We start from the raw sequence: 26,690 nt of genomic DNA on the forward strand, positions 1-26,690 counted from the left end.
CCCCTCAATTGGTATCATGATCGAATGCTCAACTCATCAACTAGGTTTCACTGCCAAATACTGGAAGTAGTGTTAATTTAACTGTGCAATCGTTCATCAACCAGCTTGAGCAGAAAGCATTTTCGCCAAAAAAGTTTATTGTCGTACGGCAGCAATTGGATTCCTACGAAGCTGAATTTGCCCAATACATGTGCCATGATAAGAATTCTTTCGGGAAGGACTATGGAGATTTTCTATGTCAACTTCACTCGCAGATACAAACCCTGCTTTCGTAAGGAGTTTTGGGATTTATTCAACATTAAAAACTACAAACACAAATTTTCAATGTCAATTTCATTGGTATCTGCGTTATATGACAAGTAGGTGGAGGTCGACGAAAATGACCCGCAATTTGCAAAGTTTGTGCCATCAATGCTGTGAACACAAGAGGGTAATAGAGTATCGCTGATGATTACCTAAAGCATAAAATAAGAGCAAACGCAACACATACTGCATCGACTTCGGGACAAAGTGATAATGCTGAGTGTCTGTTGTAAAAGCTGGGCTGGATATTATCAGGAAAATGGCACAGAATAGACTGTCTTGAGATGGAATGAAATATACTTTTTAAAAACTCGGGATCGGTCGAAGGGAGAGGAAAAAGCGAATTTTTAACATAACATGCCGAGTACAGCAAAGAAAACAAAAGCAATTGCCTTTTCAGGGAAATTCTCACTCTACCATCATTAGCAATTCCCTGGTACCGCGTTGGATTGCTCGAAAATATGGCATTTTCAAAGGAGAGCCTCTTTTGTAATTCGGCTGGAAATTCTTGCGGAATAAATAGAGAAGAATTAACCGATTCGTTTTTCGGCAAAGTACCGCTAAGAAACAGAAATTTAATGCTTTCTCCAATCTGCTTTACAAGCGCTACAAACTCGATAAAAGTATCTGGAAATAAAAGAGCCAGGGTACCATTGTAGAGCGGGATGCCTTTCCTAAAAAAAGGCCCAATAAGTGCGATTAATATGGGCGAATGGCCAGTATTTTCGAGAAGCATTTTCAGCAGCCTTGAAAAAGCAGGAATTGTCTATTCTTATAAAACATACTAATTACGGCCGGGTCGTTAAACCAAACATCTGAAAAAATGTAAACGCGTTCACCATTTGGAGCTTTTTGGCTTCTTGGCGCGTACGCAAAAAATTCTGCATTTTTCCATGGATTGGCGAGAGATAAAGAGGGTCTTTGGTTAAAAAAGCAATCGAACATTTTCGAGTATTGCAAACCTTCCGGCTGATCGATTTCCTCAACTATTAAAGAGGTACCGGATAGTTGTCCGGATAAAAGAACTATCGATCCCTGTGTAAATATTCCATTTATGTTCTAAGCAATGACGAGATTATGTTACCTACAGTTAGTTCCGTAATTTTCAATTCAAGAGTAGAGTCCAAATCTTCTAGTATCAATTGTCCTTTGTTTCCAATCTGCAAAATACCCATAATTTTGATCTTTTTCGTTGAATTTCTGTCAACGCCAAATAGGGAATTAATGGAAAGCACCTACATCCCGTAAATATTTCATGAGTACCAAGTTCTTGTTTAGCACGTTTGCGCAATTATGTTGAATGAATGAAAATCTGGAGGCAAGGACATCTATCTTATCTTCAGCAGAGTGTAACAATGGCTTGGGCTTTTCATTACTATCATCAAAAATATCATCTTACTATATAAATTTGGATGCTTTCGAGTCCCATAGCATTGACGTGGTCTTTTCAGAAGAAAGGATTTCGATCGAAGGCGTTGTGTTGCCAGCAAGTGATGATTCTTCCGTGGCTCTTTGGATGCTCAATAATTGATGCTTCGATTTTATCAAAGACATAAATTCTTGCGCCAACAAATCCGAAAGAAGAGTCACTAGGAAAATTACAAGTAGATAGGAACCATTTTCGCCTCTACATATTTCAGTCATCTCATTAAGGTAATTCAAAAGCTCCTCCTCTGAGGATATATTATAGTGCAACAAAAGGCTCAATGCCTGAGGTGTGACGGAGATCCCATTATTCTTTGTCAAAACCCGCCAAATGGTTTTTCTTTTTACAGGAGCGCTCAATTCCATTGGCGTTTAAAAACTAATTAATTTAACGGCAAATATTCCTAATTCCGGACTGCTGGTAAACCTGTACCCTTTGCGCCGATTTCAATCCTATCAAAAAACATGCTCGTTAAAGAAACAGCTGATGACACATAGAGTCCTTTCTGCTAAATGGAGACATCATCTCTCAGATAGGGTCATAATATAGCCTTTATTGAGGGTTCGTTAAATATTTACCATAAATACTTATCAACTGTTGGTGATTTCCGTAAATAATGGCTTTAAGGCTGTTGATTTGGAATTTCATCAAAAAATCTTCATAATTGAGACTCCAAGCCGATGCTTAGATAAGGAAGGGCTTATTGGTTTCCTCCCAAAGAGTGTGTAACTGTCCAACTTGCTCAGTTGACAGGGAATTAATTTGAGAGTGTGTAAGAGTTTTTCCGAGCCTTTCAAGCGTCTCTGTTTTTATCAGCGACATTATTTAAATTTACCTTTACCCTTTTTGCTAGCTTCTACGTGTTCTTTGTATGTTTTCCATTCGTGTATAAAATCCGTGAGTAAACCGGGATCAGTGACGCTTTTGTGATTTCTAAATTCCTGTCTGCAATATCGATCTCCCAGAATCTTGAACTCCATAGGAAGCGATCTGTGAAGCCGAAGTATTGACTTGTACAGGCCCAATACTTCAGCTCTGTTCATTTTGAAATAAATTTTATTTTATGTCAATTTCTAGTTTGCATAGGCGCTCCCTTGGGCGTTTTTCGTCGAAAGCGCTTTTCCAAATCTCATTAATAATTCAAAGGTCTCCAATCATCCAAATAGAAAAAACAGCATTTGAAAAGGCTTATCAAAAATACTTTTACGAAGTAGAAAAAGAACTCTCTCGTGGTCCCTTTAAACTTTCGCTGGGACTGCTTTCCGAGGCAGATTCGAAGACTGCCTCCACACTCCAATCGAATGAGCCTGGCCAGCTTTCTTTGGAAGATGCTGATAATGCTGCCACGAGCTTGATCGAGCAAGCAAACTCGCTCCCCATAACGGACCCCAATAGAAATCCAAGCGAGAAGCTTTTTTTGGTTATTAAAAGGCCCCTTTTCGAGTTTTGGGAATTCCCTACAATTGAATATGTTGATGGTTCATTTGAAACTCCCTTGCACAAGGTATTCGTCGGCCTTTTACTTGTACTTAGGTGGCAACAGACCATGCAAAGACCCTTTTTAGCGGTGCAGAGCCAAATTTTTATGTGCCTGGCAATGCTCCATTTGATTTCCAACAGACCGCCAATAAGGTATTTCGAATTCCTTTATTTAGACGTTCTACTTTCGAATTGAAACTCTGCTGCCATTTCCTCCCATAACTGTGGGATCAGATTATATTGCCTATGCATGGCTCTCAAAAAGGGAATTGCAAAATTTGTTATCAAAAGAAATACCTTTGGGAAATGTTCTTTCTTGTCTAGTAGATTAGTATAACTTATTATAAATATTTGTTAAAAGCCGAACAAAGAATCACTTTTATTTGCATGTACAATTATGGGGGACATCTTCTTGTCAAAGCCATCACATCTAGCATGTGGGCTTTAATGGAAAATGGATTCTTCCCATTTTTCATATGAAGTGAGTGGGTACACTCAAGCTTGTTCTTTAAATGCTCATGTATTACAGCAAGATTTGGCACATACGCTTTAACATTCTGGTCCAGGTCCGCTATTAGTTTTCGAAAGATGAAAAGCTCAACTTCAGACATGTTTAAATCCTTCAAAGACTCAATTTCATGATCATCCGAGAACAGCTTGGCAAGAATGGAATACAAATTAGACGACAGGTTTCCACTGGGCAAGTTTCGTATGGATTCGTTGTACGATTCCAGATTAAGTAGGTAGTTGATACATTTTTGCTCGTTACTCAAGTGAGATGAAGATTCCGTGGAAAAAAATGAGCAGAATGTTTCTAAATTTTGCTTTCGAAGTACCATAATTGAAAATTTTATCACGTCGGTCGGAGGAAACAAATTCCAAAATAAATTTAAAATTTATGGTCAAAGAGCAAGCAAATAGTTCTTCGCTACCCCCTGATGTGGCGTCAGCAAAGCCCGAGCCGCCTTCAAATATTATCAATGACATCAAAAGGCTTTGGGAGTGTAAGATTTATATGCCAATTTCTAGTGAAGCAAGCGGACCTGAAACATCAGTGTGAAATTTTACTTGATCATCAAACCCAATATGTCAAGCTAATCGACGAACGTCGACGAGCAGAAGATGAAATGATGGAACGAATTTACATTAAAGAAATAAGTGAAATTAACAGGGAGTATGAGGTACGCTGCTTTTTATTTAAAATCATCAAAGGGGGTTAAGAACCAAGTAAAGGCCAAGATTCTAACTGACCTGCAACAGAAGCGAAAAAAGTGGCACTGGATAGAAAGCGATGTCTCTGATTCTTGCGAGTTACCAAAACTCTCATCTGTTTCCCAAATTGCCCCACTGAGGCCGTTGAGAAAGCTCCGAAAAAGGGGAAACTCTTTGCCAAAAGTGGATCCTTCTTCAGAAGATAATATTGCCAGCATCCTGCTCAATGGAAAAGGAGCGGGAAGGCAAACTGTTGCCCTTCCCTCGACATATCAAGCGCTAAAAGACCATGAAATTGAGGCTGACATTAAGCTGCTGTTCTCCTCAATAGAAACCTAACCACTGTTGTAAACTTATTGATGTAAACATTAAAAGAAAATTTCAAAATAATTTTTGCCATTGGTAATTTCCAAGGGTGACGACAAAATCTGCATTTGAACTTTTATTTTTAATTGGTTGCATTATCAGTTATGCTCGGCAGCAAAACGTGATTGGCGTTCTTTGTTATTATCCAATACAAATCAAGTTCAAGTTATTTTTTCTGTTAAATATCGCCGGATTTTGCCAACCTTTCCTTCCTTTATGAATCTATTCGAATACATAGGTGCGTGGGCGGACCAAAAGCGGATTGAGAGGGAAATTGGGCTACTGGGTTCAAACCGTCTTTTATCTTTGGACCCACACCCATTGTGCAACAGGAATAGACTTGACCAAGTCACCCTGTATCCCTCAAGAAAATTATCGCTTCCCCCTACGCTCTCAAATCCTAGCCAGATCATTCTTTGCTCCGCCCTGACAAAGAAGTATGAATCAGCAGGAGAAGCTATCTTGTTCTCGAACGATAGTTCTCGATTTGAAGAGGCTTTTTTGCTGCTCAAGCAAGCATGTATCCAAGGCATTTCAATGAATGCCATTTCTGCTCTTGGCTTTTGCTATGAGTTTGGGCTTGGGACCTGCACCAACTATTCGTTGGCCGAGTCTGCCTATGTTCTCGCTGCAGAAAAAGGAAACGTTCCGCTGGCTCAGTCGAGGATGTCTTTTTTGCGAAAGTATGGCCGACCAGGCCTTCCGATTGATAAAAATGAAGCCGAGCACTGGGCCGATACTTTGGCTGCCCATGGCTCAGTAGGAGCTCTCTCCTGGCTAAACAGGGCTGCCCAAAATGATCTAGGGGCCGCTTTGTACTGTCTTGGCGTATGTTATCACGATGGTCTTGGGTGTGCGAAGGATGAAATCAAGGCTTTCGCCCTTTACAAGCGAGCGGCCGATCAAGGTCTTTCAAGAGCTTTTGGCATTCTCGGATATTGCTTTGGCGAGGGATTTGGGGTTGAAAAAGACTTTTCACAATCAATTTTTTATTATCAGAAGGCAGTTGAGGATGTCTCTTCGCCAATCGATACCGTTGCCCTCTTCAATTTAGGCTGCTGCTACGAAGATGGCTCAAAGGGAGTTCCACAAGATTTTGAAAAGGCAGTTTATTACTACAAATTAGCTGCAGATGCCGGCAATGCTTATGCGCAATCTGCTCTTGGTTACTTTTATGAATATGGTATTGGCGGCCTCCCCGTCAATACCCAGCAAGCCGTTTCTCTTTATCGTCTAGCTGCAGAGCAAGGATACCCTTGGGCACAATCTAACCTTGGGTACTGCTATCAACAAGGAATCGGTCTTCCCAAGGATGCTAGTCTTGCCGTTTGGTGGTATGCCAAAGCAGCTACTCAGGGACATCCCCGGGCTTTGCACAATCTCGGACATTGTTATCAATCAGGTGAAGGAGTCCCGCGTGACCTAGAGAAGGCGTTCCTGCTATTTGAGAAATCTGCTGCACAGGGCCATCTCTTTGCCTTCCATTCGCTTGGGCATTGCTACCAAAACGGATTCGGCGTTCTTGTTAATCCCAGCGAAGCATACTCTTGGTATCTCAAGGCCTCCGAGTGCGGTCACGGACCAGCCCAACTATCTCTTGCTTACTGCTACAAGAATGGTATCGGGTGTGAAAAAAATTTACAAAAATGTTTGCATTGGTTTGAGCGGGCTGCACAAAATGGCGTTGCATTGGCCCAAAACATTATGGGAAGTCTATGTGAGCTAGGGCTTCACGAAACCTTTATTCCAAAAGACGCCAGAGCTGCTGTGGAATGGTATCAAAAGGCCGCTGCCCAGGACCTTTCCTATGCCATCTGTAATTTGGGATATTGCTATGAAAGAGGAAACGGTATTGAACAGTGTTATCGCACGGCTTTTAAGCTATACGAATCTGCTGCGTTCAAAGGACACTCCCGTGCCATGGATCGCCTGGGCCTTTTTTACTTGGAGGGCAGAGGAACGGCCTCCGATTCTGAACTGGCAACACTGTGGTTTAAACGCTCCGCCCAAGCCGGATATGCTCTTGGAATGCTCCATTATGGTGAGGCTTTAGAAGAAGGCTCTGGCGTAAGCCAATCCACTTCGGAGGCTCTTCAATGGTATCAACTTGCTGCGTCAAAGGGAAGAAAAGAAGCCCTTGATAAATTGAGGATTTTATTACTAAAGCTATCAAGGGAAGATTCGGGCGATATTATTTTGTATGGACATATTGCCTGTGCTGCTTAGCCTAGAAATTGTACTATTTATTAAACCTATTCCAATTCAAGTACAAAATGGTTTCAAAAAAATAGAACCTACAGCACGCAGTATTCCCATGCGGTCACCCATCATAGTACTGACTGCGCCAGCACTGGCTTGACTTCGGGGATCGGACGAGACCCGGTGTTTTCCAGTGTGTATGGCCGTAGATATTGGGCTGACAAAATAATTTAATATAAATATATTTAACTTAATCTAACAATCTCTTTCGTGACTTCCTACCTCATATATGCACCTATTCTATATGAGCGTCGGCGAAATTAATATGCCTCTTAGTTGATACCTTATTCTGATGTATTAAATTGAATTTTGGATGTTTTAAATTATTTAATGATTGCATTAGGCATCGAGGGCTCAGCTAACAAAGTTGGTGTTGGCATTTATAGATCTTCCGATAAGGCAGTTCTTTCAAATATACGGAAAACATTTATAGCTCCGATTGGTGAAGGATTTCTACCAAAAGAAACCGCCGCTCATCATCGAGCTAATATATTGGGGTTGATCAGGAATGCTCTCTGTGAATCAAACTTGTCTCCTAAAGATCTTGACTGCATTTGCTTTACCCAAGGTATTGCACAACATTAATCATTCAAAGGACCCGGGCTTGGCGCGCCACTTCATAGTATGGCCGTTGTGGCAAGAATCCTTGCTTTGTTATGGAAAAAACCGCTAGTTCCTGTGAATCATTGTATTGGCCGTAAGATATGTTTTCGATTTACCATCACAGATATCGAAATGGGAAGATCTATTACCGGAGCAAAGGATCCTGTGATCTTATATGTCAGTGGCGGCAATACGCAAGTCATTGCATATTCAAACAAAAGGTTTCCATTTGCTAATGTATTTCTTGCAGATATATGATTCTGGGGGAAACCGTTGATATAGCTGTTGGTAATTGCTTGGACCGTTTCGCACGCACCGTTAAGATATCTAATGACCCTAGTCCTGGCTATAATATTGAAATTGCCGCAAGGTATTTTATAAATCTTTATTCCTCCAGGAAAGGAAAGCATCTCCTTCCACTTCCATATTCCGTTAAGGGAATGGATGTATCTTTTTCTGGGATTCTTTCCGCAATTGAGAAAGCTTATTCATCCGGGAAGCATCCCACGTATTCTATTGAGGATTATTGTTTTTCGCTGCAGGAGACAATATTTTCGATGCTAGTAGAAGTGACGGAGAGAGCACTGTCTCATGTCGCCTCTGACGAGGTTTTGATTGTCGGTGGTGTTGGATGTATTTAAAGTAGCCGGTCTATTTTTAGGCAATTTGCGCTTACAAGAAATGATGGCTGGCATGGTTGCCGAAAGGGGAAGCACACTTTACGCCATCGATGAGAGATATTGTATTGATAATGGAGCCATGATAGCATGCGCTGGGGCTCTTTCGCATCAAACTGGGCCGGGAATACTAGCTATCGAGGATACCGCAGTGACTCAACGGTAATTTTTTATTTTTATCAAGAAAGATTTCGGACTGATGATGTGTATGTTACGTGGAGGGCGTAGCGTTCTTCTCCATTCGACGCTTGTGAATTTCCATGACGTCTGTGCGGCCCATACAGACCCAACCATCCTTTTTGACGACATATACTAATAAAAATAACCTTTTTCTAATAAGCAAACCTAAAACAGTGCCACCAGAATAGGCGTCCCTATGGGTGGCATGGTAAATAGCCCGCTGCCCCAAGTCAACGGCCTCATCGATGGAAAGATCATACCGATATTCTGAATCTAATATTCCGTAAGCAAATGTAGAGCCAGAGCCAACAGAGAAAAGATTGCCCTCTAAACGTGTGCCATCTGAATCGACATAGAAAAGACCAGGGCCTTTTTTGTCCCATCCAGCGACCATAGTTCCCTATGATGATTTACACGAAACTTACCATGGAAAGCCCCATTCCACGATACTGCAAAACCATATTTGCGAGGGTCTTTGAAGCTGCAGCTACCGAGATTCGCTCCTTGTTCTTTAGCTCATAAAGACGGCAATGAACACCAAGGACCCGCTCCCAATATGAACAATCCGCAGCACCGCCGGCCATTGTTCCAAGGAGAAATGGATTTATCTCAATAACCTTCTTGACAGTTTGAGAAGCTACGAGAATTGAATGTTCATTTGGTACCAATATAAGAACCAGAGGTTGCTCTTGAATCAACGGCAATTAGAACTCCATGCGCAAATTTAAACCCAAGCGTCGTCGTACCATGGTTAAGCGATAGAGGTGCACATGGGGCCTGGCCATCTTGGGCAGTATCGCCCTTTGGCTTTCGATGTTGATGGCTGGGGGTAGAAATGATATGTTTATGAATGAACTCAATCGCCTATTTCTATAAATCTCATAGGAATACATTGCAATTGGGCGCAGTAATAAAATTCCCATCATGGCGAAAAGTCGAATCTACAAGGACAGCTGATGGTTGGGGCATTGCGACGGAAAGTTTTTAAATTTCTTTTAAATTTGTAAATTTAAAAACAATGTTTATTTAATTTTACAAAAGAAATGTTCAATTACGGAGTTAATCGAAAAATTGACAAATCAAAAACTGCTTACCAAATCAGCCAATAAATCTATTGGATATAGTCCATTGATGGAAGATCCCGTGCCCTAGATTACTGTTAGCACTTGATTTACAAATATTATTGATAATTAACTCGAAATTCTGTTGATAGTTCTATAAATGTCTACCATCTCAACACAGGCTATTGATGTAAGTTGATTGATTTATAACTCTCTGTTAGCCCTCTTCTGAGGTTATGGATGGGTGTGATCAGTCGCGAGGGTTAAACTCGCTTACGAATTCAAATATATCTCTCTACTATTATAATCAGACTGGAGACTTGCTGCGTGACTATGCGCTTGCAAGTTATCCCACCAAAAGTGCCAAAGAGAACCATGCTCAACAAGCATTGTCCCAATTTGGCTCTTTGCCAGGTGCTCGACATCCACCATCTTCGTACGACCCAGACGATGGCGTGCTAGCAGAGGCACTTTTATCGTTCTCGAGCGCAGTTCTAGCTCCCGTGACAGACAAAAATGACGAAGTGCGTGTCAAAAGGCATAAATCAGCCTCTGAGTCTTTCTCTCCGGACAGGAGCGACGATGCCTCGTCTTCTGACCAATACTGCCTTCTTGTGTCGATGAATTGGTGCTTCCCCATATATAACAAACGCTTTATCGTTGGTCGCGGTAATGTGAAGACATCCATGCACCGCTCAACTCCGGAATCTTCCTCCTCCTTTTCCTCTTCTTCAGATCCGGATAATGCACAGGAGGAATATATGGAAAAAGCTATTACAGATCGAAGTAGCTCAAAGGCCGAAATCAATCGGCATCATGAAGACACAAATAAGAGTCACTGCAACTCACGCACAAACCAAAGCCGATCTAGTGCAGTCGACTCTGAAAATACATCCTTAAAAGAAGGTAGTTCGATCGATGTATGCAGAAATAATGACCTTCTTGTCAAAGTTGGGATTTCAAAATTGATTTCTCGAAATCATCTCAAGTTTGCATACAATTCAATAGTCGGTGTGTGGGAACTTGTTATCCTTGGAAAAAATGGAGCCACTATTGACGGTACCAATCACAGGCCCACGCCTAATACGATCGACTCCACGGGCCGTAATAGCGTAAAACTTGGTGTCAAGTAAGAAGTGGAAATCGGATTTTAACCTTTAGTTTGATTCAATTATCAGGTGTATCTTTCATTTTTGTTTCCGATCCATGCAAGTTCATATGGTCGATGATGTTTCGGTCAAAGAATCTTTTTTTGCAAGGCCAAACAAACGAAAATTCTTTCACACAACCTGTGATTTCCTTTAATTCGAAAAAAGGAGCCCCCCTCCCATCGATTCCATATTCATATCCCTGTGTAGATTTCCAACAATATCCTATCTCGCAAGGTAATCTCCCGAATGGGATGAGTCCGAGGCGAACAGCCATACCTAACGATTACCAGGCTCGCCCACTGCAACCAGCATTTCAACAATCCTCGGCAAAGATCAAGCCACCGATATCGTACTCTTTTCTGATTGCAGAAGCTATTTATAATGCACCCAACAAACGATCTACCCTCTCTGGAATTTATAACTATGTTTTGGAAAAATATCCATACTATAGGACTGCTCGGCCCGGTTGGCAAAACTCAATACGACATAACTTATCTCTTAACAAAGCCTTTATCAAGCTTCCACGCACAGGCGGAGAGCCTGGAAAGGGGATGTTTTGGGCTGTAGACGGGGCTTATATGCATCTTTTCCCCAATATTGCCCCTTTAGATACGAAGCCCATGGTGACAGATGGTTTCCTGTCACAAAATGTTTCCTATTCTTCAAATTCGGCCTCACCGTTTTCATCTCCTACCCAAAATAGCACAGAATATGAATCTTGTCCTTCTTCTTCGCCCTCCACGTCGTTTTCACATGTTGAAGAATTCGAGAGCAAATTTTCACGTAACTCGCCTCCACCTTTTTCTTACATTGCTTCAAAGTTCCGGGATCAAGAATTCTCGTCCTTTAGCACGGCCCTTTCAATTCCAAATGTATTCCCTTCAACTGAGAGGAAAAAAATATCTCTTCGGAAAGATAGCAGCTCCAGTGCAGTCAATTTAATACCTGATACAACTGACAGGAGAAGGAGGAGGGATAAATCTATTGATAGGCAATTTTCGTTGAAGAGCCTTTTGAATTGATGCTGTAAAATCTTGAATTATTGTTAAATTTCACTATAAATAAATAATTAACCCTAAATATTTGATAACAAAGCGCATAGAAGAGCAGACAATTATAGACGACCCTTTGTGTAACAATTGGTCACAAGTAGCATATAAATTGTAAATAAATTCGGAATTAAATTCAATCCCAAATCTATTTTACTATCACAATGCAACGGCTATTTGGCAGTGGCAGAAAGAAGGTCTCGATAGAAGAAACTACCAGGGCACTTGACAGCACTATCGAAAATGTACTTTATCTTTTTCATGTTAACGTCAGCTAGATGGCCGATCAAATTCGATTAGGGCCAAAATTGCACAGATTGAGCAAGACCTACACAAGCAAGTAAAAGCAATAGACTCATTTGCCTCTGCCACAGCAAGGAACAGGGCACTTCAACTTTTAAAGCAGAAAAAGATATACGAAGAGCAACTTGTCAATATTGAGGAACGCCAAATAGGTATGGAGCAAACGCGCCTCGGGTTAATAAGTATGCGTTGTATTTGTTATTTCTAGACGCGGAGAGTTCCCTTGCCGTTGTGTCTACAATGAAACTAGCATCTAAAGATTTGAAAAGACAATTGGAAGAAATCGACAGCACCAAACTAGCAGTATCACAAGTCCCTAATCAGTAGAGAGATATGGATGATCTTCAGAGTTTGTTGGAAGATTCGAATGAAATGTATTCCGTGATATCCTCAGGCCATGAGATATCCAATGTTGTTGACGATGATGCTTTGGAGGAGGGTATCTTTATTTTTGTACCCTTAGAATTGCAATCTTTACAAAAATCGCAACATATATCCACGGCGACAACGTATCTCGATTCGCTTGGTGCGCGTAAAAGCGAGGCCGTCTCTGGGTTTGAAAACAGCATCGCCAGGCCATAGAAGAGGAGCCCCGCCATTTTTGCAGAAACCAAGGGCCTTCGTTTTACGCAACTTAATACACCGTTTATTGTAGCCCTAGTTTCGTGTATTAAAATTTTATCAAATGACCTAAACTTGGGAGTTGGCATAGGTTTCGTACTAGCTTTAATGGAAACAACTACATCAAAAGTAGTCCCTCCGACTGGCAGGATGAGGCAAAGGCTCATATCTACGTGGGTAAGAGGGTTTATCATAATCCCTATACGAGGATTGACGCAAAGGTGGATTTTCGGGGTAAGAGTAATGAAATGTTTTTGGCGATCTAGAACGTTTTCGCTCGTTTCCCTCATATACAGGTCTACGATAAGAAGGCTGGCGAGGGGAAAGAGATCTTGGGGGAGGAGATCTCGAAGATTTTCTATCAGATCCTCGCAAGGAAGGGTCCCTTCCTGACACTTTGTTGCAAATTTCCGCTGGGCCCTTTCGACTGCCACCCAAACCACCACCAAGCCTACGAGGGAGCCATCCACGGACTGTCCGCCCCCTTTCTACATCCACCACGCATCGACGCTGGCCATCAATTTTCCTTCCATCCGCCTCAAAATATGCAATTTTAGCACTCTTCTCTCGCTCAAACTCGATGAACGCATAACCACGCGGAGTAGGCGCAGTTCCTGGCTTTTCAACAACAACAACAGACTTAATAACGCCATAAACCTCGAATTCTCGTCGCAATTGGCGCTCTGTGACGGAATAAGGGAGTCTCCCAACAAAGATAGTCTTGAAAGGATCGCTCTTGAAGGATGGCTTGCAAGTTGAATATTCTTTAACTTGCTCGGCTAGCTTTTCCTCTTGTAGTTGTTTTCGCTGCAATTTCTAAATAAAGTAAAAGATAAAAAATACCGTCAAACTTTTCTCGGCCTCATCCTTGTGATCAGAAGTAGAATTTGCAGAGGAGGCATAGAGATCTTGAATGTGTTTAAGAAAAGAGCCAACGCCAGAATGTCTGCAACCAACCCTTTCATCAGGAGCCCTATCTATTGGCTTTTTATAAGCAGGGAAAGGTCGAGGTATAAAAAATCTATTCAGTGGAGGCTGGATAAATGCGCTAAGCTTGGGAGTATTTGCGGAACTTAGACCACCTCTTGAATAATCCATGGAATCTTAATTTTAAAATTAAAATTACAGCCTGTCGTTTATTTAAAATTTAAATTACATTGAAAGGGAGCTCCACCATCTTTGATCTCTCTTGTAGCGACACAGCTCCGACTTGATGGAGGAGAGATGATGCGAAGGGAGCTGTGCTACCAAATTTAAATAAGTATTGAGACCTAGAAAATATGATTACCACCTTACTTTCGCGCCCCGGATTTTTTATACATGAAATTAGTGTGGCAAATATATGTTTTTCCGGCAATTTTCTTCTCTTTTTTTTAATAGAAGACGTGTTGCTAAGTTTTGAGATACTCTTGTATGGATTGTCAAATATGAAATAAGATTCCATGGCCTCCGTATCAGGGGTCTCGGGAATATAATATGGATTTCTAAGCCTTGGTGTTGATTTCATTTCATTTTCATATAACCCCATTTTCTGGATATTCATATGTTTTCGCTGACGATCTACAAAATTTGATGGCATATGTTACCTTGCAGTATTTCATCAATTGGGAGTCTTTGACCTTTGTCAATAGACTCCGCTATGATATCAGCAAAAATGCTCGTTGCGCTCTGAAGGAAGCTAGAAGGTACTTCAAGAAGGTCACTAAGGGACTCGTTTTCCTTTAGTATTCCAGTTTTTAAGGATCTAAATATGGACAAATCTGGTGGTAGACATAGCCTTTCGGTGTCCGAAAGAAGAGTTCTGGTCTGTTTATATTGCGAGTTTACTTGTAGTAACTCTTTGGTTGCCTTTTCTTTGGCGATAGTTGCGTCTGAATTGGTACTTTTAGGATTTATCGCTGCTGGCCGATATTTTTGAATAAACTCTGCCAGACCCATTCCAGTGAAAGTCATAACAAGAGGATAATGGAGATATGGCGGTAATTTGGTCTCAAAAAAGTCGCAGATTCTTGCCTCCGTTTGAATCTTGTTGTGTGTCTCCTTGGACTCTATTATCAGGGAAATTACATCAAATAGATATAGGGGATAAATAGAGGCACTCCAAGCCCCACGAAACCTTAGAACGCCAAAAGGAATTTCATCATATTTCTTCCTTCGCTTAACCCGATAAAAAATCAGATAATTGGAGCTAACATCAAGCTTTAAAAGGCTATTTGGATCTGCCTCCATAAAATAATTGTCACACGGAAATTCAGGCAGCAGGATGGGATCTTCAGACACAGGTCGAAGGGAGTATGATGGAATTTCACTTCTCTATCAAATAAAAATTGATTGGAGATACCTTTTTGGTATCTTTGGCATAATCTTCTGGAAAGGGCCACCTAGATTCTTTATCACTCTGCGTAATAAAGCGCACAGTTATCGAATGATATTTAGTTTCCGTGGCGGATGCAGTGGCATCGGCCATCCTTAGCCCCACCAAAATGCCCTTAGAAAGCATGTGTTTAGAAGAAGAAGAGAGACCAAATATCTGCTCCACATTAGACAGCACGTCTTTGACAGAACAACAATCATTGAAGATGATGGGCAGCAATTTCGATAGGTGTCCAGTGTTTGCTATTTTCTCCTTTCCAAAATTAAATATAACCAGCCTTTGATCCCACCTACAAGGTCCGTCATAGGGAAGCAACTGACTCGATGCGCTTGTTGGAATCGACCTGGTGATAAGCTGAGTATTTAGTGCTGCAAACGAGTTTGCATGCGATGATGTAAAAAGCAAAGTTACAAGTGGAATTCCAACTCCAGGCCATCTGCCCCTTCCAAAAGTGGCTTCTTTTCCAGAGGCTATTCGAACCAGTTGAGTAAGATAGAAGGAATATGAAATGGACTCTTGAAGATGCTGCTGCTCTGAGTTTGTAGTGAAGTTCTTTTCGGTCCGTTTGAACTTTTTATTGGCCTTTTTTTTGCCAGGAGCCGTTGGAATGATTTTAGGCGTGGTGAGTTTTTTTACGCATTCAAGAAACCCTTCAAAGCAAAACTTGTCTTCAGCCAATTTGCTCGCTATGTTTGGTAAAAAAGTATGCTCTGAAGGCATTTCAAAATGCACAAGACGTCGAGCCTGGATCGATTGGCTAGTGGTGATCAAGCAAAATTTATCGCTCTCAATTGCGCGTTTAGTTCGGGATGCATGCTCATGCTCCTTCTGACGATGCTACATTGATGTAGATGATAGTTTACCTTAACAAAATATTCTATGGCGGTTTTAACTATTTCTAAACTGGATAAAGTTGTTTTACATGATTGGGACTTTGCCAGTTGTGTTTTAGAAAGGCCATAGTCATCAATGATGAACTGAAAATACATAAATACACAAAAAGATGGCAAAATTAAAATGCGCTGAAATTTATTCCACAACGTGGTCAATTGATTAATTGAAACTCTTTCACATTAAAAGTCTCCTCCAAAGCTTTGTTGCAAATTAAAATTTTATCATTAAAACTTTGTTGCAAATTAAAAGCGCTTGCAAATTAAAAGCGCTTGCAAATTAAAAGCTTGCTTGTAAAGTATAAAGTGATTTGCTACGTTTTAAAACCAATAGACTTTTTATTCGTTATTTTTGCATTTGCATTATCCAGATCTTTTCGATGGATGGTGCATTGGTGTGGGAGAAATGTCTGATGACAATTATCCTCTTTTTTGTTACTCTAATATTTACATTTCTACCTTGGGTTTTGAAGAGCTCTAACTCCCCAAAATGGCGCACTTCCGTGTTGTCGCTTTGCACTTGTCTCGCTGGTGGTGTGATAGTTGGTTCTCTATTTTTCCATTTGATTCCAGAAACGTTGATCAATGTCCATTCGGTAAGCATTGCACCTGCTCATGGAAAATCCAATCCAATCGCTCATGATTGCAGGTTGCATGACCATTCACTCGGATGCTCCCACCATCAAGGCGCTGAATCACATTCCCACTCAGTTCACGACCATGCTGATGATTGCTGCGAAGAGCCTTTTCAATGGGGTTCTTTAGTATTTGGCCTTTCATTTTTCGGGCTTTTAGCCATTGATAGGTTGCTCTTGGCTCATCGCAATTGTGCCGAGCCCTCTTCATCACCGATAAAGGAAAAATTAAAATCCAGTCCCAGCTCTGCGCATAAAGTTTGTTGCTCCTCAAAAAATGACAACCACAGCCACCATGCACCATCTTCAGTTCAAAGCCAGGCAGGTTTCGGCGAGCCATTGAAATCAACCCCAAATCAACCTTCCTCCTCTCAAGAGTGCCATAGTGTAAATGCCTTTGGAGGCTGTCATGTCGAGGGATTAGAACAAGGGTCCTCAAAAGTGCAGTCGTTATTTTTTGTTTTGGCCCTTTCAGTTCACTCCTTTGTTGAGGGCCTAGCCGTGCAATCGATATCAACGGCGCCTGCCATGTTTTCCTTTTGCATTTCACTTTTTTCGCACAAATGTTTGGAGGCTCTTGCCCTCGGCATTAGCGTGTATAAAGCCAAATTCTCCATCTCTCACTCGATCATTTTGGGATTTATTTACTCTTGCCTAACGCCACTTGGAATCCTGATTTCAATTGGACTGCAAGAGACCTCTATTTCCGGCCCTGTCCTTGCAGCGGTGGTAAATGGGCTTGCCGCCGGATCTTTTCTCTTTGTCGCCGTTATAGAAATGATAATCCCGGAACTGCACACCTATTCGTCATCTACGCCAGCAAAGTTTCTTGTCCTGATTTGCGGATTTCTCGGAATGGCTGCTGTATCCCTTTTTCCCCACGCACATACCCATTGATTTTTAAAGATAAATTAAACCGCTTCAAAATTTAACCGCCTGCCCTGAAATACCGTTCTTTTAGGTGCTTTTAATAATAATTTATGCCAGCGGAGTAGATGCAGCAAGCGAGGCAAATGTTAGATAACTTGTGTGCCCTTTAACTTCTGTAAATGGATATGATACAAGCGTTTGGCCTGCCTTTGTAATCTGATGTTCCTTCATTAAAACCTCAGCCATCCAGATATCTAAAGATGAAAGTCACTTGGCCGGCGCTAACCTGTAAAGTTTGATGACCTCAGTTCTGACACGGCCTTTTGGACCTGCTCAATGCAAGGGGAAAACGTACAAATTCGGCCGCCCTTGAAATTATCAACAAAAGAAACCTGTGGCGATAAAGTTTTTTTTGCGTGAACGATAGCAGACCAAGGATTGGGAAGATCAAGAAAAACAGCCGAAACAAGCCGATTTTGAGATCCAAATCCATTCACCGTTACGTCGACTTCTACAAAATAATAAGCCATCGCAGTTACCAGCGATAACATCGACCAGGTCGTGGCCCAGCCCATGGGATCTCAGCTCTTTGCAGGCGGCTTCTGCTCTTTCTTTATGGAATTCAAATGTATACAAATGCCCGTGAGGAGCAATAGCACGAAGAATGTGGTGCGAGAAAGAAGCGCTGCCAGTTCCTGAAATAAGCTATCAGCAACTACCACATTCAATCACTACGGATCCAGGCTTAAGACCAAGGGCCATTATGATAAAGGAGGCATCGGCGGCATATATGATTTGTGTACGATGGGAAAGAATGTTTGTCCATAGGTCTGCATTCGGCCGCAGTGCGTAGGCCGTGGTGCGTCCATTCGATGAACGCCACTAAGAGGTAATAGTCAACGGCAATGTGGTTACTTTGGAACCAAACGGCTTCCCAACAAGATCTACATGATTAAATAGCCCATAAACGGAATGCATATTTCCGGATTCCTCCAAAACTACAGGAATCATGATGGAAGGAGAAAGGTAGAAAACAACAAGGTCGCCAAATTGAATTACTTTCCCCACACTAAAGGACATCGGCAAAATTAATGTTTAAACATTGTGCTGTTTTTAAATTTAGAAATTCTCATGCCTTTAGAAGCATGGATCTATTTGCTCTCCCTCATTTTGGCGGCGCTTTTGCTGTTTGCAATGGTCTTTTTTGTAAGCGTTCTTTTTACAATGTAGATAATTTTATTTTCCGATTTGGAATGTGACTATGTAAACCCAATAGATCTTTGTACAAATTTGAATCAGTTCGTAATCCCGGAATACCTTATACATGCACTTTGCTCAATCTCGCTCTTCATGACCGGATCGATCTTTGCGTCTGCCTGGAACATTCCACTGCTCTCATTTCACGCATACAGAATCTATACTAGAACGGCCTTTTTCGATGCTACCGAAATCTTCCATCTCCTAAACCGCCATAAACGAGAATCCTTCATCAAGCTTGGATTCTATCTCTTTTCCTTCTTCTTATATTTGTACAAGCTTATAGCTTCTATCATTAAATAGATTCCCACAAAAATAGGAGGCTTATCTTTTAATAAAACAGCTAAATTTACAGCCTTATCTGACAAATCAGGGAACGGGGAGGAGGGTGTGATTTCACAAGTAGTTTCATCACATACCGATGAACGGGACATGATCCGTTTATTTGCATAATTGTCTTCTCCACAATCAAGGGATCGGAATTATTCGGCGGTATCCATCACAGTTATTTGGTGAAGCGCATTTGGGTGGTCGTTTTCGGATGATACGATTTCCTCGTCATCCCCTAGCCCGTCAGATAGCTCGTTGTCTGTTTGCGAAATATCCTCTTCGTCAGATCCTGAAATTTCATCATCGTCCCCGTTGTCGATACTGTTGTCACTCTCTTCTAAATCGCTGTCGGAATATTCAAAATTAGAAGGCTCTTTAATTGCAAGCAACTCCTCTGGGATTTCGAAAAGCTCGTTCCCAACGGCCTTTGATTGCGCAATTTTGGCGGCATCCCAAATAATATTAAACCTCGTCACTCGCGGCTTGTCTTCGATTATTTTTCTTCTTAGCAGGGAGATGTTGATGGGGGCATCATCTGGCATCACTTCCTTGAGAAATTCATCATTAAAGTCGGTATCCACGTAATACCCAATTCTGATAAACTCTTGCTCAACATAGGAGCAAGTGAGGAGCAATACAGTCACACCCCGTATCTCATGCTGTGGGATTAGTTCGGGACGCGGAGAATCCGTCTCAAACAGAAACCGATTAACACCAACGGGAACAGGGCCAACCATGATTGAATCGAGGACCTGATCATATTTTGCGCTTTCAGCGGACCCAACATAAATGAGCTTCCAATTCAAATCTAAATTAAAGTTTAAATCGGAGACAAAATATGGTAAAATAAAAGACATCAAATCAGCATGCTCATCAGATGTATGTACGCAGCATGAGAAGAGCAAATTACAACCTACCTTCGTCTAAAGGGCACAGGCATTCAAATGTGATTTCAAACCGAAGAGGATCGGTAAAAGCAGCCAAATTATTTAAAATTTTTACATTTAAAATATTAACAGATGCCATTCGTGTAGCTTGTTGATGTCCCTCAAACCAAAGGCAACCGTGATATCAATGCAAAAATAGGAGAAAATTAGCAATCTTCAAAAAATTAATTTAAAATTAATGCAAAGTGTTGATTGGACTAAACTTTCTCCTCTTTCGGACGACGAAATTGCCATCCACTTGGCAAAAATTGATGCAAAAATCACAAGCTCATCAGAACCACTTTCCCTGATAGCCCAAGTGCCGTTTGCGGAGCTTTTTTCGGAGTTACTCTCTGGAAGGTCTTCAAGTGCAACCAGAGCCATTCATTCTTTACTGTTCAGTATTTTTTCTCTTATCGATACGGAAGCCTTTATCACTGATCACAAGGTACCGGCGCCAAATTGATAGTAGACATACATTTGCACAGGAATATCCCTATTGCCTACTCATCGTGAGGCTCTTGAGCCGATCTTATCAAGGCTATTATGCGCAACGAAAGTATGAACGAATGGCCCATAATTAACGTTAGAACATTGACATTGTTAACGAGATGTTTTTATTGCTGGCCTCGCCGGCAATTTCCGTTTTTTGTTTCCTTAAGCAATGCATCTTGAAGGTTTTTGTAGGTTTTATAAAGTAGACCTTCAATTCGGGCGATTTTCTGCCCTATCTGCTATCAGAAGATAACAAGTTCCTCACTTATGCGTATCTTTCAACGTATGCGTTTAAATGGGTAACATTTAGGCTTCAAGATGTCAGTGTTTTATTGAGATATTTGGAGGTGTCCCTTGAGCTTTCTTCGGCTAAATATTCGATTTTCGTTACAGGACAGCTGCAATTTTCGGCACTGCTTAGTAATGCCATCGTATTGGCAAATGAAGACATCTTACTTTCTCTAAATATCATCGAGCTTTGCACGCAGGTACCGTTGTGTTATGTTATCCGGGGTTTCTTGGCTTAGTTTATTAATGTTTACCGGCCCTCTGAATTATCAGAAACGCTCGTTGACAATGTGTTTGCGTTGGCCAACCCACAAAAAGAGGCGTTCTCGCTATTGCTTCCTACACTTTTCAGCTTTATGTCAAATTATTGCGTCCTTTGCCAGAATGATAGGGTAGGGCATCCACATTGATGCATTCAATAGGGCAATCTATTGAGGCAACTAGACGAAAAGCACCATTTTATTGCTGTGATTTACAGGCAAGTGTATTCTGAGGATGTCAGCATTGTGGTAAGCATTTTGTCATTACATGACATATGAACAGAGTTCAGCTGTCATTGCTTTTGCCCCATTGCTTGGGTTGGAAATTACCAAAACCCTTGCCAACGATTTCATTGAATTTCTGCTGGATTACCACGGCAGGCAGCTTGCTGTCCAAATTGCTTGCCTAAATGCTATGATTCTGGTTTTAAAATCCACATATCCGCTCAATGACACCATATGCATTCGAATGTTGAAGGCCGTTTTCCCAAGGTGCTCCCATCCTGATTTGGAGGATGCAGCCTATAAAGTGATAGCACTGCTCCTTTCCAACCCTGTTGCTTTAAAGGTATTTTATGGGATGTCAAAATCTAGGCATCAATTGGCGAAGGCTACTGGGTTACCCTCTTGAGAAGAGAGACGGTCTCATACCACGCTCTGATTAACAGGTTTAAGCAATTTGTAACGGCCTTAGATATTCGATTGTTGAGATGATTTTGTCGAGCACAATTTTGGCAAGCGTTTTTGACGACGAATTAAGAGCAAAGCTAAGCGAGTACAAATCGAAGGGAATTGCCTACGCGCCAGCCACCGCACAAATTGCAATCGAATAAGATTGGGAATATTAAAAGCAAAATGTAAATAGTTTCCATTTGGATCTGTAAGATATCAGTAATCACGCACCAATGATCCTTTAATTCTTCTGAATGTTTAGCGAGGACAGCGAGTTTATCATCACACAACCACACCGTGAAAACGAGCATCTTGATGAGGATCTATATCCATACAACTCAGATGGCTCCGTAAATTTTAATGGCCATAAAAGGGGGGAAAGAGCGTCCATTATTTCAATTTTGCTAAAAAAACTTTTCCCCCCCGAAAATGGCCAAGTGGCATCTCTGTCCGATGAGGTTTTGGAATATAAAAAGCGCATAAGTCAGTCAAAACAAAAGCTTGAAACTTTCTTTGGCCTTCCCACACCAATAGATGTAAATATAATAGAAATAGAGGCTCACGGATTGAAGGCCCTGCTGCAAAGTAGGGTCCCCATGTGCTATTTTATGTACTCTATGCTGGAAGATTATTCTGTTGAAAACTTGGTAAGAAAGATTTTCGTCGTTATAAATCCAAGTTTTTTATCTTAGAAGTTGAGCAGTTCGAATGCACAGTATTTAACTCCACAAAGATGAAGAAAAGAGTAGCCATGGGCCTGTATACCACCTTTGTTAAAAATGGCGCAGATTTTGAAGTAAATTTGGATGAGAAAAACAAGACGGGCATCATAGAAAAGATCAGCAAGGGGGACCAATATTGCTTCTCTGGTGCAAAGGAGCATATTCTGAAACTAATCGAGCCGAAGGTCCAGCTTTTTAAAAACAGCTATGTTTTTGAGAAAATGAGGAAGGAACTAGGTAAAGGTCTAACCCCTCTGATGTAATTAGGATACACCAGCATTTACAAAAAATCGGCACGAAACGCGGCCGTCCGTATCTTGTTAAGGAATCTTGATGAAAATTTGCCCACAAAAAGCTCGTATACAAAAACCAGTAAAAAGGGCGGTAAAAAAAACAATGAAAATTCTGCTCACATTGAAGATATCAAGGGGTATTCCCAAAAAAGGAATCACAAGATCCGAGGCATGATTCATGCATTCTGCATTATTCGTCTGGGCGTTGATTTCATCGATAGGAACTACAGAGTATCTTCCGAGCTGGATAGATCCTCCTCAAACACCAGAAATAGATTCTCCACCAGAATTTCTCAGTTTGATCTAAATGAAAAAAGAGGAGTTATCGATTTGATTGATTTTGACGAGGACAACAACCAGGACCCGGATCCTTTTGAACTGTACCTGGAAACGTTGAAGACATAAACCGGCGCCCATTTAACGGCATTAAAAATAGAAGAATATCAATAAGCCGGTGTGTGTCAACGGATAACATCTCGAATTTAATGGGTACCACCGATCGCAGTTAAAAATATATAAATCCCCTGTCAAAATTGGTAATAACATAACTTGATTTCTCCAACAAGACTTTGATTCGATGCCTCGCTTTTTGGCTAGATGCATTGATCTAAACACCAGTGCTGGAGGCTAAATTAAACTTTATTCTCTTTGCCCCGCATCACTGATAATGTGTAGAGAAATGTTTGAATGGTTGCGTTGGCATGCTTGCTATTTGTGCATAAAATCGGCATCCATTTCCTCGGGTGCAAAGCCAATAGACGTTAGTGGCTCTTTTTCCATCAACTCGTTATTCATTCGACATTCAAGATATTTCCGTGTAACGGGTCGACATGGGAGGGATTGGCCTCTGTGTTGGGAGAGGCATTTTAAATATTGTGTCAGCAGTGGCTTGCAATCGCCATCATGGTCCAAGGGGAACGATCCCTTCAGTGGCGGGATTTTGTTTTCCGGTGTGGAGTTCGATATTATTGGCATCGTTGAATTAAATTTTTTCAAAAATGACACAAGAAACTGCCCGGTGTGGTTTATGTAAAAATGTCACCGATTGGATGAACTCTGTCAAGAAATCCACATTTGCCTTAAAGAAGCCAATAGGCATCTCAGAAAGTACCGGTAAGGATCTTCCAGATCAATATGAACCGTTCCCCTCGCCACCGGATGCCGATCGGCTTGGAAGAGAGACATGGACCTTTTTACATACCCTAGCGGCCTATTACCCCTCAAAGCCATCTTTGGACCACCAAATGAAAACACAGCAGTTCTTCTATCTACTTCCTTCGCTTTATCCATGCAACGTTTGTGCGGAACACTTGAAGGATGAGTTGCAAACAAACCCGCCCAAAGTGGACTCGAATGTCAACCTATCTAACTGGCTATGTGATATCCATAACGAAGTGAACGGGCGATTGGGAAAGCCTATTTTTGACTGCTCCAAAGTTCTGGAACGGTGGAAAATCGGCGTGAGAGATCTTCTTCGGCAAGAATCGCTAAAAGAATCATCTTTAAAAGAACCGGTCGAGCATTCACATATTTATTCTAGTAAACAATAGGAGGCCGAACTCTGATGCGTCTCTCTTCAACCTTTAAGTATAGCGATTTCCTCCTGTTCCGAAATAAAATCTTCTCAAAGATAAAATAGAGCAAAACAGAGATCGCAATCACTCCAAGAAGGAGAAGCAGCCAAGTAAACATATCGACCATCTCGCCTTCTTCGACCGGTGGAAAATAAAGAGTTGAGCCGTCCATAGGGTTAATGTCATTTGATTTGTTATAAAAGTAAGATAGATCATCATCTGAAATTGCAGAGAAATTGGTAACTGGTATTGCGTCGATCATAAAAAGTTTGCCTAATCATAAGCAGATTACGAAAATGGAAGACATTAAAATCTACAACAATGAAAAGTTTATTGCCAAAAAATAGCTACTTACCGCCATCAATGATAATGGACGAGGGAGTGGAGGATACCAGACCTTTGGGGAAAGAGGTATCCTCTTTCGTTCTAGAAAGCCATTTTAAAAGATATGGATCGTTTAGATCGTCATCAGCGTCCTGTCGTCCCCCGATCAAGAAAAATATGCTCAAAAATAATACAAAAGTAATGACATAGCCTACTGGCCACGGGTACAATCCAAGCGAAATGGGAAGATTACACACTAGTATTGAAATGATTCCAACCGGAACTGTATATCCCAGTTGCGTATAAACATGGTCATTATGATCTGAGCCGGAAGCAACGCTACTCATGATGCACGAATCGGCAATCGGCGAAGATTGATTACCCCAAACAGCCCCTCCAAGAATGGACGCGACCGTGGCTAAAAGACAAACGCTTTTAGACGGGTCAGATACTGGGTCGGCCGCCGTTTGAAGAGTATATGCCATTTGAACCATCAATGGGAATAGGATACTCATGGTCCCCCATGCACTTCCAGTGGCAAAGCTTACAGCTGAAGATGTAATAAAGACTATAGTTGGGAAAATGTATGCAGACAGAGACTTTCCCAATGAAGAAGATATCCACTCGGCAGCTTTAAGCTGACGACAAACATCACCCAGGCCCCATGCTAAGATCAAGATAATGACGGCGAACAGCATTGATTTCGCCCCATTTACCCAAGCGTTCATTGCCTCGGAAATGGAAAGAATTCTTTGGGAAACAACAAGAATAATAGCAGTAAAGGACGCCAGTAATGAGGCCCAAAGCAGACCGTTGAATGGAACGCTTGCTGATACCCAAGAAATGGGACCCCATGAATTGTCAATCTCGGTGATTTTACTAGCAATATGGCTCTCCAAAGAAGAAAAGTGGTTCAACCCAGCAAGGTATTTCTTTGAAAGAAGAACATCCCTATATCGAGAAATTGCGTAAGCGCCGTCTCCAAGCATAGAAAATACAACAACCGTAATGACGACGAGAAAAGGGATGGCGGCATTCCACCACAGTGAGCGAATCCCTTTTTTGGGGGTCAGAAAAGCATCTCCGCTGCTCTCAACATTATCTCCTCCCAAAGGGACACTGCCTGGTTTTACAAGCTGCCCTGTTCTATGAGCTCTCCGCTCTGCAGTAAGCATTGGCCCAAAATCTCTATTCAAAATTATCCCTAAAAGGCAAAAGCCCAACATTGAGATGGGATAAAAGTTATAAGGTAATGCACGGATAAAAGTACTATATCCGTCAGTTTCCATACCCAGCTGGGAAAACTCCTGGACAATGTAAGAGATTTCAATACAAATCCAGGATGAAATTATGGAGAGTGTCGAGATATTTGCAGCACAGGTGTCGGCAATAAAAGAGAGCTTTTCTCTTGAAATTTTCATAGTCCCCGTGATGTCTTTCATGGTTAGACCGCAAATCAAACAGGATGCGTAGTCGTCAAAGAAAATTAATATCCCAACCAAAAATGTTGCCAAGGAAGCCCTTCGCCTTGTTTTTGCAAACTTTGTGACCACCAGAGCAAGGCCATTTGCACCACCGCCAACACCAAGGACGCCGATCATGCCTCCAATAAACAAACAAAACAAGAGCACACAGGCATGATCCGGGGACGATATGCCCCTAATAAGCGTCGTGTCAAGGGTTCGAAAGAAGCCAATAAGAGGATTTCCATGATACAATAAAGTGGTTCCCACCCAGGCTCCAGCAAAGATTGCCAAGAGAGACTGCTTTAGTAAAATGGCAAGTATTATGGTGCAGATGCTAGGAAGTATTGATAGCCACGCTGGGATCGCAAAAGTATACCCATTATCTGAAAAAGTGTAGGAGCCAGATTCAAAACCAGAGGGATTTTCTTGAAAAGGAGATRTGGAAAGGGACAGCACCAGTTTAATACTCCCATATCTTGAGAGTGTCTTTAATGAAACATTATCAATTTTAGAGCAAAATGAATCCAAAGACGGGGTCTTTAAACCTGCATCTCGAACATCCGAAATGTCGAATGAAATTTTTTCTGCTTTTGTTGGGGAAGGGAGAATTCCAGATGAAATTAC

The 26,690-nt window shown here is 41.4% G+C and overlaps 24 protein-coding genes across 24 annotated transcripts; 13 read left to right on the top strand and 11 right to left on the bottom strand.

Moving 5' to 3' along the window:
• Window positions 1-305: 305 nt before the first annotated feature.
• On the bottom strand, window positions 306-1,478 carry DI09_67p10 (DNA polymerase epsilon subunit B-like protein; the record flags this gene model as incomplete). The annotated part of the gene is made up of 4 exons (XM_013381510.1): window positions 306-455; window positions 491-909; window positions 1,089-1,338; window positions 1,392-1,478. The coding sequence occupies 4 exons, from the start codon at window positions 1,476-1,478 to the stop codon at window positions 306-308; spliced, it is 906 nt and encodes a 301-aa protein (XP_013236964.1).
• Window positions 1,479-1,701: 223 nt separating this feature from the next.
• DI09_67p20 (uncharacterized protein) lies at window positions 1,702-2,094 on the bottom strand (the record flags this gene model as incomplete). Its single annotated transcript, XM_013381511.1, has 1 exon — window positions 1,702-2,094. One exon carries the CDS (start codon window positions 2,092-2,094, stop codon window positions 1,702-1,704), a length of 393 nt encoding a protein of 130 aa, XP_013236965.1.
• Window positions 2,095-2,413: 319 nt separating this feature from the next.
• DI09_67p30 (uncharacterized protein) lies at window positions 2,414-2,772 on the bottom strand (the record flags this gene model as incomplete). Its single annotated transcript, XM_013381512.1, has 2 exons — window positions 2,414-2,532; window positions 2,565-2,772. 2 exons carry the CDS (start codon window positions 2,770-2,772, stop codon window positions 2,414-2,416), a joined length of 327 nt encoding a protein of 108 aa, XP_013236966.1.
• A 20-nt stretch (window positions 2,773-2,792) lies between these two features.
• DI09_67p40 (uncharacterized protein) lies at window positions 2,793-3,430 on the top strand (the record flags this gene model as incomplete). Its single annotated transcript, XM_013381513.1, has 2 exons — window positions 2,793-3,233; window positions 3,284-3,430. The coding sequence occupies 2 exons, from the start codon at window positions 2,793-2,795 to the stop codon at window positions 3,428-3,430; spliced, it is 588 nt and encodes a 195-aa protein (XP_013236967.1).
• Window positions 3,431-3,603: 173 nt separating this feature from the next.
• DI09_67p50 (uncharacterized protein) lies at window positions 3,604-4,047 on the bottom strand (the record flags this gene model as incomplete). Its single annotated transcript, XM_013381514.1, has 1 exon — window positions 3,604-4,047. One exon carries the CDS (start codon window positions 4,045-4,047, stop codon window positions 3,604-3,606), a length of 444 nt encoding a protein of 147 aa, XP_013236968.1.
• A 141-nt stretch (window positions 4,048-4,188) lies between these two features.
• On the top strand, window positions 4,189-4,759 carry DI09_67p60 (uncharacterized protein; the record flags this gene model as incomplete). Its single annotated transcript, XM_013381515.1, has 3 exons — window positions 4,189-4,212; window positions 4,243-4,389; window positions 4,421-4,759. The coding sequence occupies 3 exons, from the start codon at window positions 4,189-4,191 to the stop codon at window positions 4,757-4,759; spliced, it is 510 nt and encodes a 169-aa protein (XP_013236969.1).
• Window positions 4,760-5,323: 564 nt separating this feature from the next.
• On the top strand, window positions 5,324-7,012 carry DI09_67p70 (uncharacterized protein; the record flags this gene model as incomplete). Its single annotated transcript, XM_013381516.1, has 1 exon — window positions 5,324-7,012. One exon carries the CDS (start codon window positions 5,324-5,326, stop codon window positions 7,010-7,012), a length of 1,689 nt encoding a protein of 562 aa, XP_013236970.1.
• Window positions 7,013-7,375: 363 nt separating this feature from the next.
• On the top strand, window positions 7,376-7,906 carry DI09_67p80 (uncharacterized protein; the record flags this gene model as incomplete). The annotated part of the gene is made up of 3 exons (XM_013381517.1): window positions 7,376-7,613; window positions 7,641-7,742; window positions 7,773-7,906. 3 exons carry the CDS (start codon window positions 7,376-7,378, stop codon window positions 7,904-7,906), a joined length of 474 nt encoding a protein of 157 aa, XP_013236971.1.
• Window positions 7,907-8,205: 299 nt separating this feature from the next.
• Window positions 8,206-8,553, top strand: DI09_67p90 (uncharacterized protein; the record flags this gene model as incomplete). The annotated part of the gene is made up of 3 exons (XM_013381518.1): window positions 8,206-8,281; window positions 8,310-8,487; window positions 8,514-8,553. The coding sequence occupies 3 exons, from the start codon at window positions 8,206-8,208 to the stop codon at window positions 8,551-8,553; spliced, it is 294 nt and encodes a 97-aa protein (XP_013236972.1).
• On the bottom strand, window positions 8,537-9,431 carry DI09_67p100 (proteasome subunit beta type; the record flags this gene model as incomplete). The annotated part of the gene is made up of 3 exons (XM_013381495.1): window positions 8,537-8,905; window positions 8,931-9,193; window positions 9,236-9,431. 3 exons carry the CDS (start codon window positions 9,429-9,431, stop codon window positions 8,537-8,539), a joined length of 828 nt encoding a protein of 275 aa, XP_013236949.1.
• A 371-nt stretch (window positions 9,432-9,802) lies between these two features.
• On the top strand, window positions 9,803-10,699 carry DI09_67p110 (uncharacterized protein; the record flags this gene model as incomplete). Its single annotated transcript, XM_013381496.1, has 1 exon — window positions 9,803-10,699. The coding sequence occupies one exon, from the start codon at window positions 9,803-9,805 to the stop codon at window positions 10,697-10,699; it is 897 nt and encodes a 298-aa protein (XP_013236950.1).
• A 95-nt stretch (window positions 10,700-10,794) lies between these two features.
• Window positions 10,795-11,739, top strand: DI09_67p120 (uncharacterized protein; the record flags this gene model as incomplete). Its single annotated transcript, XM_013381497.1, has 1 exon — window positions 10,795-11,739. One exon carries the CDS (start codon window positions 10,795-10,797, stop codon window positions 11,737-11,739), a length of 945 nt encoding a protein of 314 aa, XP_013236951.1.
• Window positions 11,740-11,930: 191 nt separating this feature from the next.
• Window positions 11,931-12,396, top strand: DI09_67p130 (uncharacterized protein; the record flags this gene model as incomplete). The annotated part of the gene is made up of 3 exons (XM_013381498.1): window positions 11,931-12,011; window positions 12,041-12,221; window positions 12,278-12,396. The coding sequence occupies 3 exons, from the start codon at window positions 11,931-11,933 to the stop codon at window positions 12,394-12,396; spliced, it is 381 nt and encodes a 126-aa protein (XP_013236952.1).
• A 6-nt stretch (window positions 12,397-12,402) lies between these two features.
• On the top strand, window positions 12,403-12,651 carry DI09_67p140 (uncharacterized protein; the record flags this gene model as incomplete). Its single annotated transcript, XM_013381499.1, has 1 exon — window positions 12,403-12,651. The coding sequence occupies one exon, from the start codon at window positions 12,403-12,405 to the stop codon at window positions 12,649-12,651; it is 249 nt and encodes an 82-aa protein (XP_013236953.1).
• A 162-nt stretch (window positions 12,652-12,813) lies between these two features.
• Window positions 12,814-14,218, bottom strand: DI09_67p150 (uncharacterized protein; the record flags this gene model as incomplete). The annotated part of the gene is made up of 3 exons (XM_013381500.1): window positions 12,814-13,497; window positions 13,534-13,793; window positions 13,987-14,218. The coding sequence occupies 3 exons, from the start codon at window positions 14,216-14,218 to the stop codon at window positions 12,814-12,816; spliced, it is 1,176 nt and encodes a 391-aa protein (XP_013236954.1).
• Window positions 14,219-14,250: 32 nt separating this feature from the next.
• DI09_67p160 (uncharacterized protein) lies at window positions 14,251-14,919 on the bottom strand (the record flags this gene model as incomplete). Its single annotated transcript, XM_013381501.1, has 1 exon — window positions 14,251-14,919. One exon carries the CDS (start codon window positions 14,917-14,919, stop codon window positions 14,251-14,253), a length of 669 nt encoding a protein of 222 aa, XP_013236955.1.
• A 76-nt stretch (window positions 14,920-14,995) lies between these two features.
• DI09_67p170 (uncharacterized protein) lies at window positions 14,996-15,784 on the bottom strand (the record flags this gene model as incomplete). The annotated part of the gene is made up of 1 exon (XM_013381502.1): window positions 14,996-15,784. The coding sequence occupies one exon, from the start codon at window positions 15,782-15,784 to the stop codon at window positions 14,996-14,998; it is 789 nt and encodes a 262-aa protein (XP_013236956.1).
• A 550-nt stretch (window positions 15,785-16,334) lies between these two features.
• Window positions 16,335-17,486, top strand: DI09_67p180 (uncharacterized protein; the record flags this gene model as incomplete). Its single annotated transcript, XM_013381503.1, has 1 exon — window positions 16,335-17,486. One exon carries the CDS (start codon window positions 16,335-16,337, stop codon window positions 17,484-17,486), a length of 1,152 nt encoding a protein of 383 aa, XP_013236957.1.
• Window positions 17,487-17,740: 254 nt separating this feature from the next.
• Window positions 17,741-18,221, bottom strand: DI09_67p190 (uncharacterized protein; the record flags this gene model as incomplete). Its single annotated transcript, XM_013381504.1, has 3 exons — window positions 17,741-17,970; window positions 17,999-18,154; window positions 18,179-18,221. 3 exons carry the CDS (start codon window positions 18,219-18,221, stop codon window positions 17,741-17,743), a joined length of 429 nt encoding a protein of 142 aa, XP_013236958.1.
• Window positions 18,222-19,198: 977 nt separating this feature from the next.
• Window positions 19,199-20,072, bottom strand: DI09_67p200 (uncharacterized protein; the record flags this gene model as incomplete). The annotated part of the gene is made up of 2 exons (XM_013381505.1): window positions 19,199-19,854; window positions 19,964-20,072. 2 exons carry the CDS (start codon window positions 20,070-20,072, stop codon window positions 19,199-19,201), a joined length of 765 nt encoding a protein of 254 aa, XP_013236959.1.
• A 99-nt stretch (window positions 20,073-20,171) lies between these two features.
• DI09_67p210 (histone chaperone Asf1) lies at window positions 20,172-21,646 on the top strand (the record flags this gene model as incomplete). The annotated part of the gene is made up of 3 exons (XM_013381506.1): window positions 20,172-20,420; window positions 20,674-20,955; window positions 21,299-21,646. 3 exons carry the CDS (start codon window positions 20,172-20,174, stop codon window positions 21,644-21,646), a joined length of 879 nt encoding a protein of 292 aa, XP_013236960.1.
• Window positions 21,647-21,941: 295 nt separating this feature from the next.
• On the top strand, window positions 21,942-23,107 carry DI09_67p220 (uncharacterized protein; the record flags this gene model as incomplete). Its single annotated transcript, XM_013381507.1, has 4 exons — window positions 21,942-22,223; window positions 22,245-22,334; window positions 22,367-22,646; window positions 22,677-23,107. 4 exons carry the CDS (start codon window positions 21,942-21,944, stop codon window positions 23,105-23,107), a joined length of 1,083 nt encoding a protein of 360 aa, XP_013236961.1.
• Window positions 23,108-23,700: 593 nt separating this feature from the next.
• Window positions 23,701-24,252, top strand: DI09_67p230 (uncharacterized protein; the record flags this gene model as incomplete). Its single annotated transcript, XM_013381508.1, has 1 exon — window positions 23,701-24,252. The coding sequence occupies one exon, from the start codon at window positions 23,701-23,703 to the stop codon at window positions 24,250-24,252; it is 552 nt and encodes a 183-aa protein (XP_013236962.1).
• Window positions 24,253-24,623: 371 nt separating this feature from the next.
• DI09_67p240 (sulfhydryl oxidase) lies at window positions 24,624-26,690 on the bottom strand (the record flags this gene model as incomplete). Its single annotated transcript, XM_013381509.1, has 1 exon — window positions 24,624-26,690. A coding segment is annotated over one exon (2,067 nt), but the record flags the coding sequence as incomplete, so codon positions are not given.

This window comes from Mitosporidium daphniae (assembly GCF_000760515.2).
Source record: "Mitosporidium daphniae strain UGP3 chromosome Unknown contig-67, whole genome shotgun sequence".
NCBI lineage: Eukaryota > Fungi > Microsporidia > Mitosporidium > Mitosporidium daphniae.